Source organism: Lipophrys pholis, assembly GCF_963383615.2.
Source record: "Lipophrys pholis genome assembly, chromosome: 3".
NCBI classification, from domain to species: Eukaryota; Metazoa; Chordata; class Actinopteri; order Blenniiformes; family Blenniidae; genus Lipophrys; species Lipophrys pholis.
In genome coordinates this window covers 1,429,139-1,444,593 of record NC_137627.1, presented here as the reverse complement: position 1 = coordinate 1,444,593, position 15,455 = coordinate 1,429,139, and the positions used below count along the sequence as shown (strand labels likewise).

The 15,455-nt window shown below is 46.1% G+C and overlaps 1 protein-coding gene across 1 annotated transcript in view; it reads left to right on the top strand.

The window, feature by feature from the left end:
- The window catches only part of sorl1 (sortilin-related receptor, L(DLR class) A repeats containing), an 86,174-nt gene that overhangs the window by 50,414 nt on the left and 20,305 nt on the right, over positions 1-15,455 (top strand). The window contains exons 7-15 of the mRNA XM_080459180.1: positions 5,354-5,455; positions 5,635-5,804; positions 6,473-6,665; positions 6,995-7,112; positions 11,725-11,798; positions 12,868-12,956; positions 13,819-13,997; positions 14,199-14,385; positions 15,263-15,391. Coding sequence (XP_080315306.1) covers positions 5,354-5,455; positions 5,635-5,804; positions 6,473-6,665; positions 6,995-7,112; positions 11,725-11,798; positions 12,868-12,956; positions 13,819-13,997; positions 14,199-14,385; positions 15,263-15,391 — 1,241 coding nt within the window. The remainder of the gene's footprint in view (positions 1-5,353; positions 5,456-5,634; positions 5,805-6,472; positions 6,666-6,994; positions 7,113-11,724; positions 11,799-12,867; positions 12,957-13,818; positions 13,998-14,198; positions 14,386-15,262; positions 15,392-15,455) is intronic.

Sequence of the window (15,455 nt, the reverse complement as noted above, 5' to 3'; positions counted from 1 at the left end):
ATAGTTAACAATAAGATGATTTTCATAGTTTTAGAGCCTAAAGAGGATTTTCAGCTCTTCTAATGACACAAACATTCAGCGTTTCCATGGTTTTCCTGTTGCTATGCAGATGTGCTCTTAATAAAATAACCAACCGTCGGCTGTCGTACAAGAAAGAGCTTTAAAGGATGTGTCCACACTGTTTTGGGAGGAATTGACATCGTTTCCATTGAAACTGTTGGATCTTGAAGTCATAAAAGTGCTAAATGTCAGAGGCTTCATGCCCGCCCTTCCTTTATAAAATATAGTGGAATGAGGAGCTCATAAACTGTGAATCTCTGCGGTATGGGCCCACGTAGTGCGTCGTCTCCTGCGCCTCAGATCCAAGCAGCTGTCACTACGTCCGTCCGCCACCCGCCCCGAGTTGCTCTCATGCCCCGAACCGCCTCTGATTTTCAGGGATTTGTGAGTTTTGAGAGGATCAGTTTGAGGGGAACATGAGTGCAATGTGGAATGTGCCGCTGACCTCCAACTGCCGTCAGAGTGCAATCTGTGGTCTGAGCGGAAAAATATATCATCTCCATGCCACTTACTTGTGAAAATACAGAGGAGACATTCTCTTTTCCAATTTTCCTTCCTGACTCACAAAGCAAACTGATGTGAAAGTGTGGAGAAGTACCCTCAACTCCAAAGCCACAAGTCAAACAGATATCTGGCTTGTAAAGGGTAAGAAGAGTGTATTATTGTAATCATTGTGGAGAATTTTCCTGTCCAACTGCAGCAATATATTTCGTATTCGTTTACAAATTGGTGCATGATGTGACCTTGTGAAACTCCCTTTTAATTTCTGGATTTAATTTGGATTTCACAGACCTGCTCAAGTTGAGACATGAAGATTTAAAGCTTGACCTGTTGTAGGTCAGACAAGAACAACATTTTGCCTTTAAATATGTTTGATCTGAAAAGAAGAATTCTGCTGAATGTGTAATCCCGACTCATGAATCATTCTGAGAACTTTTCATGTGATGAGACATGCAGATTCCCACTCTGGCAGTTTGGACTAGTTTTATTCCGTGAAGTGTTTCGGTCCGTTCGGACGACATCGTCTCAAGTTAAAACGTCATTTCTGCTTTTCAGTTAAAGAAAAGTTTGGCGTTTGCACAGCTCCGGCAGGAACACTGAGAACCATGCAGTTATCAGGCTGGGCCAGGAGTTGGTGCTGTTGATTGTTTTTTAAATCAAACCACTCACATGGTAGTTTTATAGTTGAGTCATCGCAGTAGGAATCCACCTTGGTCGTCTGTCCATGCGAATGGCCGTGTACTCCCATTGTTAATGTTTATGTACGTATTGTTCTCTGCGTGTAGTTTCATAACAAAAAACAGCCAACAGCACCCACCAGTGGCCCGACATAGTAACTGCATATAATTCAGTGTTCCTGCTGTTGCCGTGTAAATGGACATTGCTTTCAGAACATTGCAGTATAAACGCAAAACTTTTTTTCTGTGACAAAAATGTAAAAATGATGCGTTTTCACTTGAAACAAATAATAAAAATATTTAACCCAAATAATCAGGGTCTAAGATTGCAGAGTGATGAGGTCTTGGGTGGATTAGTTTCATTATTCGTCCATCTGGTGCCTCATTTCACAGCTTCCAGGACTTCAAATATATTCTGATACCACAGCATATCTTCAGATTAGCACAAAGATTCCATGGAGGTCTTAGGACGTTATAAGAAAACCATAATAATACATTTATAATAATCTAGAACAAAGCAGAAAAACTTCTTTCTTATGTTGACTTTACTGTCGTATATTGACGGATCACAGAGATTGTCCACAACCTTCCCTGGATTTCGGCTGCTTATGACTGAATGGTTTTGTGGGTTTTTTCTTTAAATTGATATTTGAGTCATTCAGCAGAAGCTTTTATTCTTATTTCTCATGACAGAAAGTGCTTCAATCTCGCGACTGAGAAATTCTGCAGGGTTCTCTCAGAAGTGTTTTGTTCAGTACTAAAATCATCAAATATGGCGATTTGATTTCAGGGCCAGCCCCACGCTGCACTTTTCATTGCTTTTGTGTTTCGAGTTTGTCTGAGGGTTGTTCACTGCTTTGCTCTCACGTCACACCACACGACCGAAGGTAATCAATAAGTTGAATGGAGAAGGCTGTCCCGCTCTGCCGGAGGCCGGAGATGATCAAGGAAGGACACGGGAGGAAGAGGAGGGCACTCGCAAACCGGCCTCCTCAAGGTCCACAGCACAATGATGAAACCAGGAAGATCCAGAAGGTTCCTGAGAGAGAACTTCACCACGTTCATGACCTTCCTCCTGGAGGTTGGGTGTCAGTTACTGCATCAGGTTTCACAGGTGGATTCAGGATTTCACCAGGTTTGATCATGTCACTGAAGTTTTCAGTGATTTCGGATGAAAACATAAAACTTTTGTTGCATTGTGGTTTTCCATTGATAAGACAACGGTAGTGGGAATCACAGAAAATGTTTTGAGAACAACTCTCAAGGTGGAACTTTTCAAAAACGCTCTGACTCTGCCGTGGTGTGGTGGGGCTAAAACAAGACTTTCTGAAAACGCTCGGTCTCGGTCCTCTGTAGACAGCAGACATGCTGCTTCTGCTCGTGCTCAGTAGATGGACAATAACAACAATGAGTGGCAGTTTTATAATTGCTGGTCTGTACTAAAAATGTATTATGTCCTACATGCATGCATGTGTGTGTGGTTTCATTACAAAAACAGTCAACAGCGCCACCCCGTGGCCCAACATGTTAACTACATTGTTTTCAGTGTTTCTGCTGTTGCCGTGTAAATAAACGTCGTTTTCAAAATGTTGCCGTGTAAACCTGAAACTTTTCAAAAACAAAAACATAAAAACGACACATTTTCTCTTGAAACTAACAATTGAACGACGCTGGTGTTTCCCTGTTTGGTTTAACATGAACCCTGAACGAACGGAAACACGTGGACAATAGAGCATCTTCCTCCCACTAACTGAAGGGCGTGGACCCCCCCCCCCCCCCCCCAGATCTTCAAAACATTACAGCGAAGCCAAAACCTGGGACTTCACTGACACGGTTTCCCACGTCTTTTACTGAATTAGCAGCTCTGTTTTTAAATCCCCCTCCGTCTCCTTTGAGTCGTTGCGAAGCCAACCTCCCCCTCTTCCTCCACCATGCTGATGGTCTTCCTCCCTCCCTCCTTCTCTGTCTGTATCTCTTCCTTTCTTTCACTCTCTCTTTCTCCCCGTGGAGCCTCGATCAGGGAGGTCTGAACCTAATCTAAAGTAAAATAGCGTAGCAACAAAATGAATGTGGAGCCAGGAGAGCGAGGGCTGAGGAGAGGGAGAAGGAGAGAATACATAAACTGTGAAGACGGTGTAATTAGGAGAATAGAGAGGAGCCTTGGAAAGCACACGGGGCTGATGAGTTCTCTGCTCCGACCGCAGATTAGAAGAGAAAACACACCGACTGCGCTGAAGGATTAAAGGAAACGTCCAGCCAGGTTGAATTTACATCGACTCGCACAGACGTCAGAAGGAAGAGTAACTCATTTGGCTGCAAACTGCTTGGAAACCAACCAAATGATGTAGAGCATCAGGCACGCGTCACCTCTACATTAGACACGTCTTGTCAAGGGGCTGTGGAGACGTCTGAGCCGGAGCGGTCGAATCCAGAAAAGGACGGGTTCGAATATCACGTCTTTTAAATGTGCTGCATTAAGTTTGTCCTGCAGTGAGTCCTGGGTTTGATTCCTGCCATCTTCATGTCTGAACCCTCTGGATCCGTTCAGTGTTTCTGTTGCTCCGACATTTGCTTCACATTGAAGGAATCTCCTTCAGCGACCAGAATACATGGTCATGATTCGTCTCAAATGTCCCGCACCGTCTCCAGCAGTTGAAAGATTTCATGTTCCGATGAAGGTTTTCCAGCTGAACTCTTCATTGGACTCAAAGTTGAGCTCTTCCATCCTATCATGTACAAATCTTCCCATTTCTCCACCGTTATTTCCAAGTTCCTTTACTTTTGCCGCCTCGGTTTCACAGTCAGTTATATTTTATTTCTCACTGTGTTATTCCTCTTTTTTTCTTTGGCACAGTTTCTCCCCAAAAGCTTCACAGTATTGACTGAGAGTGTAAAAGTTTAGGACCAAACCAATAAAACCTCAGTTTGAAGGATTTCAGTTCAGAAACTTCTTCGGTTCACATCGCCCCCGATTTACAGACCAGAAAAAACTAATGAAACACATTTATTTTAAAATCCATATAAAGTTGAAATGCCTTCTTTCAAGTACCAAAAGGGAAAGTCACACGAAGATCTGTAAGAGCTCACGTTAAAGCTCTGTTTACAGTATTCTCAAAGGAAAACTGCAAACTTTACTCATTTTGGATGATTATTTTCGGTCATTGTCAGTCAACCTTTCTGAACTCCTGCAGACTGAACATATATGCACTATGGCCATGTTGGATAGTTCTACACATGTGAGAGTAGATAACAACGGAGGGTTTAGTGTTTAATAGAATCGGGCAAACTGAACATTGCCTACATTTACTACACCATCATCTGCATATGTGGAGAACATTCCTTCATCCAGATACTGAGTGGAGCTACACCATGAAGTCAGAGAACAGACAGCTTCATAACACACTGATCTCTGTGTGCAAGGTTGTATTACAAGAACACAGGATCTACTCTTTTAACAACTGTTGGATGTTTTTCTGTGTATAGCAGAGCTTTTTAAAGGTTTATTGGGATCCATACGCAATGAGAACTTCAAACTGGTTAGAGTACCCTCATTGTGTCATTGAAGCTGATCTATGCCTGGGTGCACTGCTGGTCCTGAGTAACACATTGAATCTGCCTGTGGAAGCTTGGAAATGACGATGAAGACCTTGAACCCTGAACCCTTGACTCAGACACTCTTCAGATGCTCCGTTTCAGCCGGGGAGTGTGACGGGGGGACTTCGGACTTCCTCTCAGACGAGACATACGCCAGCCTTCACTCTGCCCTGCATGATTCATCAGAGATCAGAGCTGCTCTCCCTCCTAATGTATTTGTAATCACAGTGCCGACGTGCTCTCCTCCCGGCACGCTCATGCTCAGAATCTGTCCTCCTCTGGGAGTCTGCTGCTTTAATCTTGTCTGCTGTGTGTGTGTGTGTGGCGGGGGGGGTTCTGGACCATGAGGACAGAAAAACATCCCCAGACCTCTGCAGATACCCGGAGCCTCCTCTTTTCCTCCCCAGTCTCCTCATACCTGCTTTTATCCACTGACCTGGACGATGACATTTCTTCTTCTACCGTTATGAGTGAAGTGTGTGATGAGTGAACCGTGCTCTGCCTTTATGTCTCTCGTATAGAAGCTGTTTGGGATTCATGAGGCTTCGTCCGTGCAGCTCTGGGTCTCCTACAACCGCCAGCCAATGAAAGCCGCTCAGTTCATGACCCGTCATCCCATCACGGTGAGTGTCTTCTGCTTCCACACAATACAAGTGTTTCTTCAGGTTAGTGTAAAGTCATTGATCACTCAGTCAGGGACTTTATCTCCCTGAGAAGTTGACGCTGATCCCACCCTCTCTCTCTCTCTCTCTCTCTCTCTCTCTCTCTCTCTCTCTCTCTCTCCCCCCCTCCCACCCTGCAGGAGTACTACATCGCCGATGCTTCTGAGGATCAGGTGTTTGTGTGTGTGAACCACCTGAACAACGTCACTCACCTCTACATCTCAGACACACAGGGCCTCTCCTTCTCTCTGTCGCTGGAGAACGTTCTGTATTACAGTCCTGAGGGGTCTGGCAGCAACACACTCATCAGGTAAACCACACACACATGAAACCAGGTTCATGAGGGGCAGGTTGTCTATGAAACCAGGTTCATGTGGAGCAGCTGTACCGTCTCTGCAGCCTTGCTGGTAATTCAATTGTTCCTGATGGGAATAAGAGATGATTGGTGACAGCGAGGAGTCGATGCTTCCTCTTCCAATAACGTGTGTCAGACACTGTCACGACTCAGCAGGAACATGCTGCGGGCTCAGGTGTTTATCTGAACCTGTGCCGTCTCATAATGAAGTTATCTGCACATCTCAGCTCATGGATTCAATTTAATGATCTGAAGTCCGGATAACATTAGAAACATCAAACGGTGAAACTCAAATAGTATCAAGCCATCGTTCATACTCGAATTATCAGCCATTCGCCCCAACAGTGTGTGAAAAGGATATGTCTGAAATTTAGAAAAGCAAGTGGTTTCATAAAAATGGAGAGATTAAACTGCAGAGACCTCCTGATGTAAATGGAATCTCTTTTCTGTGACCGAGTCTCAGCTTCCTGTCGTGTGTCACATGTTTTATCTCTGTTTGCACAAGTACCAGCTTCAAGAAAACACTCCTGACTTTGAAATCATTTACACATAAATAAATAAATAAACAAATAAATAAATGAAAAGACGTCCATCCCACTCTTCCCCCCCCCCCCGCCTTCCAGGTACTTTGCCAGCGAGCCCTTTGCAGACCTGCACCGTGTGGAGGGGCTGCGGGGGGTCTTCATCGCCACGCTCATCAACGGCTCTGTCAGCGAGGACAACATGAAGTCCGTCATCACCTTCGACAAAGGAGGGACGTGGGAGCTGCTGCAGTCGCCTGCTGAGGACAGCCTGGGAGGAACCGTGGAGTGTCAGGTACCGGACCAGGGTGGTCTTCCTTTTCTACATGAGTTTTTATGACGGAGACTTCTAGTCCAGGTCCAGAGTGGGACGTATGAGATATATAATGTGTAAGTGTTAAATAGTGGGCTGGTTCTGACGACTTCCATCTTGTTCTGCATGGTTCTGCTTCGTTCTGTCTCGGCAGCTGTGTACAGAACAAGAAGGAAACAGACTGAAGGATTACGTGTGAATCCACATTCATCTTTATTCTCCTATTCCTCTTCCTCTCCTCCTCCTCCTCCTCCTCCTCCTCCTCCTCTTCCTCTCCTCCTCCTTCTCCCCCCTTCCTTTCCCATCTCCAGCTCAGTAAAGGCTGCTCCCTCCACCTGGCCCAGCGGTGGAGCCAGCTGTTCAACATCCAGCTGAGGAGGATGCCCATCTTATCCAAGGACTCTGCTCCGGGCCTCATCATGGCCACAGGTCAGACCACACACTGTAAAGAGGAGGGTGTTGTTCCTCATGTGTCCACTGGGGGCAGTGTTTGAGGAGAACTGGAGTAATGTCAGTGACTCAGAGTTGATAAAGAAACAGCATTAGCATCAGAGAAAAGCTTTTGTTAGTATGGAGAGGATCTATAAAGGATTTGAGATTGCTCGTGAACTGAGATAAACTAAACAATTTCCAGGATGTGCTAGTATTTTCTTAGATAAGTACCAGGTTTATGGAACGTTTACACAACAATTCATTACGGTTCATTACAAACACAAACAACAGCGTTTCTACTGTTTCCATGGAAACCGGCATCGTTTTCAGAACTTTGCTGTGTAAACGTGAAACTTTTCTGAAACAAAAACACAGTGATGCAATTTCAGTTAAAACGTCACGTAAACGTGGCTTTAATCTCTGTTCTGATGTCTGTTAACTATCGTAGTGTTGATGGAATTTTATTGTAATGAGGGTTTTTTCCCCCCAAAACTTCGATTATGTTTAATTTAATCTAATCTAATCAGACCTGAAGGAATTAGCCATGATCACACCTTCCTGATGCTTCTAGAACTCCTGTGATCTTCATAACAAACAGACTTTGGCTCCATTTGTTGGAAGTGCTTTAACTTCCTCTTTTACTGATAGCAGAAGTCTGGGCTGTGCAGGAAACAGCCAATGTCCTCCTCTGATTACTGATTACTCTGCCTGTGTATCCCTTTGGGTCAATATCCACTTCCTGTATTGCTCCAAATACAGGAAGTGCAGTTGCACCCTGCTCCACACTCTAAACGGGCCATTACAGTGTGTCAGAGCTGGAAATCCCAGCAGAGCCACGCAGGACCCGGCCCAGCTGTGTTAGGACGAGCAGATGAAAACATTTTACAAACTGGATGCGGCGTCACTCAACGTAACACGAGAGCTGTCAACACGTCTGCAGGACGGCTTCATCGCAGGCTGGTGGAAGGAGGCTCTTCTTCCCCGGCACCCAGCCAGGCCCTCTAATTAAATCCTTATTACATAATGTGGATGGAAAGATAGCAAAAGAGGAGGAGAGGGAGGAGGAGAGGGAGGAGGGGAGGGAGGGGGAGAGGGAGGGGGAGAGGGAGGAGAGGAGGGAGGAGGAGAGGGAGGAGGGGAGGGAGGAGAGGGAGGAGGAGAGGGAGGGGGAGAGGGAGGAGGGGAGGGAGGAGGAGAGGGAGGGCTGGCTGGCTGGCTGGCTGGCAAGCGCTGCTGCTATTTGCTTCGTTATCGCTCTCAAACAGATTGGCTAATTACTGCTGCAGCCCCCAGCGGGCACTCGACAGGTCACACACACACACACACACACACACACACACACACACACACACACACACACACACACACACACACACACACACACACACACACACACACACACACACACACACACACACACACACTCACACACACACACACTCACACTATTTACATATTCCTCCACAGTCACTAGAAATGATCCTTAAAGGTTCTTTCCCTCGTCCAGGATTCTGTCGCTTCACCATGTTTCTTCGCTCCAACTCTGATGACAAACAGCCAAGTCACATGTCATGTGTTAGAAAACAACTCCAGACGGGACTTGACGACTCCAGACGAAACAGGGCAACTCCAGACTGGTGTTACCAGTCTCAGGACTCAGTAAACAGTAAAGCCGGGAGGGGCTGCAGCCTGTAAAGGGAGGGGGGGGGGGGTCCTGAGCGTGTTGTTAGTGTGTTCATGGGCCTGATATCAGACAAACAGGCATTTGTTTATATTCTGGGCTCTGTGGCTTCTTGTGTGTGATTCTATTTAATGAGACTCATTAAGGCGTGTTACACCGAGATGGAGGGTAATTCATTCCAGAGGCTTTGTTCCAGACGGAGACGGAGACGCCGCGGCTACGTTGTCGTCTCCACTTCTGAGTTATTCGTGCTAAAATCATGTTTTGATAAGCAGGATTGATGGCTGCAGGCTGAAGCTCGGTCTGAGTCTGCTCCAGCGGCAGATCCAGAATGTGCTGCATTGATCACCCTGTCCAGACTGTAATGGTCCTGATGGATGGATAGATGGATGATGGATGGATAGATGGATGGATGATGGATAGATAGATGGATGATGGATGGATAGATAGATGGATGATGGATGGATAGATGGATAGATGATGGATGGATAGATGGATGATGGATGGATGGATGGATGGATGGATGATGGATAGATAGATGGATGATGGATGGATAGATAGATGGATGATGGATGGATGGATGGATGGATGGATGGATGGATGATGGATAGATAGATGGATGATGGATGATGGATAGATAGATGGATGATGGATGGATAGATAGATGGATGATGGATGGATGGATAGATGGATGATGGATGGATAGATGGATAGATAGATGGATGGATGATGGATGGATAGATGGATAGATAGATGGATGGATGATGGATGGATAGATGGATGATGGATGGATAGATAGATGGATGATGGATGGATGGATAGAGGGATAGATGGATATGTGATTAAGGACATTCTCAAGCAGCTGCTTCATTATTACTTCAGTCATTCCTGCAGTGCAGCTGAACCTTCAGCCTTTCATATCTCTCCTCACTCCTTTCTTCTGTGGTTGAATGAACACCACTTCTAAACAGCCTCTCCTCCCGTCCTGTACCCACCCTGAGGATCCACACCCTGAGGATCCCCACCCTGAGGATCCACACCCTGAGGATCCACACCCTGAGGATCCCCACCCTGAGGATCCACACCCTGAGGATCCACACCCTGAGGATCCAGCTTCTTTCTGGTTGCTGCTGGTTTATAAAAGCACAATGTGACTGTAGTGAGAGTTTACAGTCACTCTGACTCCTGCAAAGATCCAACAGAGTCGCAATCCATCAACACACACACACACACACACACACACACACACACACACACACACACACACACACACACACACACACACACACACACACACACACACACACACACACACACACACACGCACACACACACACACACACACACACAATTCGATCCCAACACTCAGTGGTCAGGAGGGACGGTGTCTCAGGGTTTGTGACGGTGAGAAGCAGGAAGACACAGATCTCCGTAGACACTCAGGACAATTCAAAAGATCCTCCATAGTCCAAGGAAGACCTCCGTGAAATGATCTTTTGTCACGTGTTCGTGCATCTGTCAGTAGGTCACAGCCAGTTTGCGAGGTTCAACAGACTCCAGCCATACTTCTGTAATAGATATTTTCTTTACTACGCTCATGGTTTCTTACATCAGGCTTGGACGCAGGCTAATCCAAGTTCCACTGCATTCCCTCACCGCACGGTTCTGGAGCTTGGACTGGACGCAGGACATCACATGAGGCTTTCTAACATTTTGTTCACCAGTCACAGTCCGTGCTCCCGTTTAAAACCCAATCTGGACTTTTCTGTGGCTCCGAGCACCGTTATCGTGTAAAGAGAGACACTCAAAACTGATCTCTTTTTTTTTTTGGTTGAACATTTTGACATTATATAGAACAAAAACAAAACAAAACCAAAAAAACAGGACAAACAGAAGATTGAATTAAACTAAGCGGGATGTCCACAGCTGTGCAGTCTCAGGAAACATAATCCACTTCTCCCTTTTCTTTTTTAAAGTCGGTTCTACCTCTCAGTTGTCCTTTAACCACATCCGTCCATTGTTTGAGGTGAGGAGCTTCAGGTTTCACCTTTTTTGCAGGCAACAAGCAAAGTTTGACATGTTTCAGGTACCGATCACTGCACGAGTACATCATCAGTTGTTCTACCCAGATATAGGAGTCCGACACCAAGGACGAGATCGTAGATTAAAATCTGTTTCAGAGTGGCACAAACGGTATGTTCCCCCAAAACAAATACGTTTCAGGATATGTCCCAACAATATGGGAATGATTGCCGTTCAACTGCCGACACCGTCTCCAGCGTCGCCCTTGTGTTTGAGTTTGCTAAAGTCTAATTTGAGGTGTAACGAAGTCGCAGATCAGATTCCTCCAGCCAGATTTTCTCCTCTGATCAGTGTCGTGTTCTCCAGTCCTCCTGTGGTAAACATCTTTCAACGCTTTCAAATTGCATTTTATCGACGAACTAAAAACACAAATCTTTCACACTTTCTTCTACGACCCGCTAAGTTTGTGTGTTTTGAGTTTATTGTGAGTTGGAATGAATCGTCATTTTCATCTTGTTTATTTACCGGCACCCTGTTTTAGGAAAGGTCCCCCGGCTAGCTCAGTTGGTAGAGCATGAGACTCACAATCTCAGGGGTAGTGGGTTCGTGTCCCACGCCGGGCGTCACCTTCCCGTGGGCTCACCACCTGCAGGAAGGTTCTTAATCGGTGCATTGTGATCTGGGTGACGGTGCTCAGACTGTCACCCCCGCGACCCGGAAACGGATAAGCGGAAGAAAATGTATGTATGTATGTATGTTTTGGGAAAGAGTTGAAAATAATCTCAACCGTCTGGTTTGGACTCATTGAGTTACACGCTCTCCAGATGTGAAAGTAAAAGGTGCAGCCTGCATTGAGTGTGTATACACTGTGTGTGTATGAGATGTCTCTGTGTCCTCTGGTTGCAGGATCTGTCGGCAGGAATTTGGCCAACAAACCAAACGTGTACGTGTCGAGCAGCGCTGGAGCTCGGTGGAGAGAGGTCAGTACAAGATTACACGCGGCGTGGAAACGTTTCTCAGCTTTATTGAAACCACCTCTGAATTAATAGGAATATGAGCATCGGCTTGTCTCAGAAATTAGCGGAAGAAAGATTGTGTTGATGGAAAACATCCCACTCACAAGGTCGGAGCAGATTGGGTGTTGACTGAAAACGGCTCGTCCACATTTCATGATCGCAACTTGAACAGGATGATAAAACACGGATTTATTAAAGCACCGCAGTTAACATTCTGTCATTCTGTAAGCATTAATATTTTTAATAACATTTGGGACCTTAAATGGGCTCTATGTGAAAGTCATGCCTCTTTTGTCCATCGTGTGGCAGTGTTGAGTCTCTTCAGCTCCTTTTCTCATTGTAACTGCCTGTTTTTGAGTAAACTTTTCCCCCTGCACCTTCTTTAAGGGACTCAATACACCACCTGGTGGTGAGAGCTTGTATTGACTGAACGGAAACCAGCTGAGTTTGTTATCCAGAGCTTAACAGTTGTTCTTGAGGTGATAGTTGTACTTTTTGGTGCAGCTTATGTACAGTATTGATTTGAATTGAGGGGAAGTGGTGAGATGTAGAGTACAGCAGTGAGGGGAGGTCAGGGTTTGAATCTCACTGAGAGCTGCGGCAAAAAGGCTGTAGGCAGTAAATCTTGTGCCAAGACAAACATGCTGATCATAAACTCTTGTGACATTCTGGATTGGAGCCGAAAGACGATCATCATGATATCGATTTACAGTAAACTGAAATAAATATAAAGAATTATTAAAGACCACAGGTTCCCTCAGGACAGTATTTCATATTCATGTGTTACATAAATCTTGTATGTTTTACAAACACCAATTGATAAATTGTTTTTATCTTTAGTTTGGTTTCCTCAGGGAAGTAAAAGTGTATAAATGACATCAGATAAGTCAGTGCTAACTATTTGCTATGCCAAAAAGAAATCAATGCGCTGTTTAATATTGCCATTAAACTCCAAAGTTGTGTGATTTCTAGATATTTTCTTGCCTGTTATGTGTGATAGATAGAAGAAGTTGAGCTGTTCTGTCATTAACAGGCGCTGGCAGGCCCTCACTTCTACACATGGGGCGACCACGGAGGTATTCTGGTGGCGATCGCACAGGGAGGCGCCACCACGCATCTCAAGTGAGTCCAAACAGCCTCTTTTGATTCTCTCCACATAGAGGAAATAAATCAGACTTAAAGTGAGAAAGATCAAACCCGTAGAGGCTCGCTGGTGACTGGAAGGGCTCCATCTCAATTCCCCAAACTGCTCCAGAACGTCTGGAGGACCCGGCTTAATGGGCAGCAGGAAGTGTGACGAGCAGCTTGTTGGAGTTAAGAACCAAACGCACCGTCCATAAACCGAGGTGTAATAAAAGAGACGGCAGGCAGCTCGTTTTATGTGCAGGTGACACGGTGGACCCACTTCCTCTCCGCTGCTTCTCACCTGAAGCTTGTCTTCAGTCAAACTAACATCACCACAGTCTACCTGAGGCCGTCTGTCACGACTGCAGTGGACCATCGTCTGACGGAGACGTCAAACCGTCTCCGACTGGCTGCTGCTCCATGACGACGAGTCCTCTGGACTCCAGGGCTCAGTCCAACACAGCTGCTCTGGGAGACGGAGGACAGGACATTCACATGGTGGATGCTCCTCAGTCCCACCAGAAGTCCTCCTCACATGTTCAGCATTAAAGTCTATCGGCGTGATTTCATTCACATCAGCCCCGGGAGGAAACATCCCGGGGCTGAATTCTTTTATTAGCTTCTAAATATGCTGAGGAGTGTGTTCAGATTGTGTCTTCGCGGTCTCACAGTAAATTGGATATGGTTTTATCTTTGCTCTCCTGTCGTGGTTCACTGAGGATATAATTGGATTGTCAGCGTGTGAATGGAAACCCTGGTGATCAAAAAGCAGCAACTCCCAAATGGAGCCGTCAGCAACATGCAGGAAGTGGCGGAGAAGAGTCGGATAATGATGAGCTGTTGGTGGTGCTCCTGGCAGGTTCAGCACCAACGAAGGCGAGACGTGGACGGACTTTCAGTTCTCGGACAAAGAGGTGTACGTGTACCAGCTGCTGACGGAGCCGGGAGAGAAGAGCACCATCTTCACCATCTTCGGCTCGTACGCCGAGCAGAGGCACAGCTGGCTCATCCTGCAGGTCAACACCTCCGACGTGCTCGGTACGCCATTTTCTTCCTCTGCTTCATCGTAACGTAAATCTCTGAAGCTTTCAGGCACAATAATTCCTTCGATGGACAAAGAAAGTAGAAAAGAATTCACATAAAACCAGTTTTATGTCTGAACAAGTGTTAATTCAGGTCAGTTGTGTTTGTATGGCGGCGGCGGCGTGGCGTTGAGCGATCTCTCCGGTCCGTCCTCAGGAGTGCCGTGCTCCGACGCAGACTACAAGCGCTGGTCCCCGTCGGACGAACACGGTAACGAGTGTCTGCTGGGTCGAGAGGTCACCTTCAAGAGGCGAGCTCCTCACGCCACGTGTTTCAACGGAGAAGACTTCGACCGGCCGGTCACCGTCTCCAACTGCTCCTGCACACGGCAGGACTACGAATGGTGAGGAAGACCTTGTCTCAACGTTCACCTGACGACACGCGGCGGGAATTTGGTTTATTCTCCCGGTAAATCGTGCCTCAACATGAATGTGCCTCATCGTTGAACTTGACGTTGTCAGAATAAAGTGCCTTTCTGTTTTCAAGCTGAAAACGTTCCAAAACAAATTCATCTGACTAAATGTGACAACACTTCATGTTGTGAGGACCTGGACCTGCTTTACCTAAAGAGTCCGGACCTGATTAGGTTTTATCTGGACCAGATAACCGACGACCTGCAAACATCTACACGTTATGAACATTATCACCACATTGGTTTCAGCCACATGATGACAGGAATTGATCAATATCAAATTAAGATTTTAATGAATTTAGTCTCCTCAAATGTAATACGCTCCTGTGCTGGAAGTGCATATTAAACATGCAAACTTCACACAGAAAGTTAATCCTGGAAGTCTGGACTCGAACCAGGAGACCCTCCAGTGGGGCTGCCCAGAGAAAACCCATGTTTTAACATATTATAATAGGAATTCATCTCCGTGTGTCGCAGTGCGAGAGTGTTTCTCCAGCTCGTTACAGTTAAGTAAAGTGAATGTTTTCTATCGTTTTCTATATTTAGTTCTGTAAAGGTGAAAATCTCAATCCTCACCCAGTTTTAAACGCAGATCCTGACTGAGTGTCATGTCTGGATTCTGGTGATCTGGACTCTGGTGATCTGGACTCTGGTGATCTGGACTCTGGTGATCTGGATTCTGGTGATCTGGACTCTGGTGATCTGGACTCTGGTGATCTGGACTCTGGTGATCTGGATTCTGGTGATCTGGACTCCTGATCAGTCCGACTGTCCATTAATCCTCCTTCAATCTTCTCCCTCCTCACAGTGACTACGGCTTCAAGCTGAGTGAGGACTTGTCTCTACAAGTGTGTGTGCCCGACCCCGAGTTCCTGGGTGACCTCTACGCCCCTCCGGTCCCGTGTCCTGTCGGCACCACCTACAGGCGGAGCAAAGGGTAACCTGCTGTTATCTGACTTCACAGAGTACACGACGACAATCATCCCTCAGTTGTCTGGACT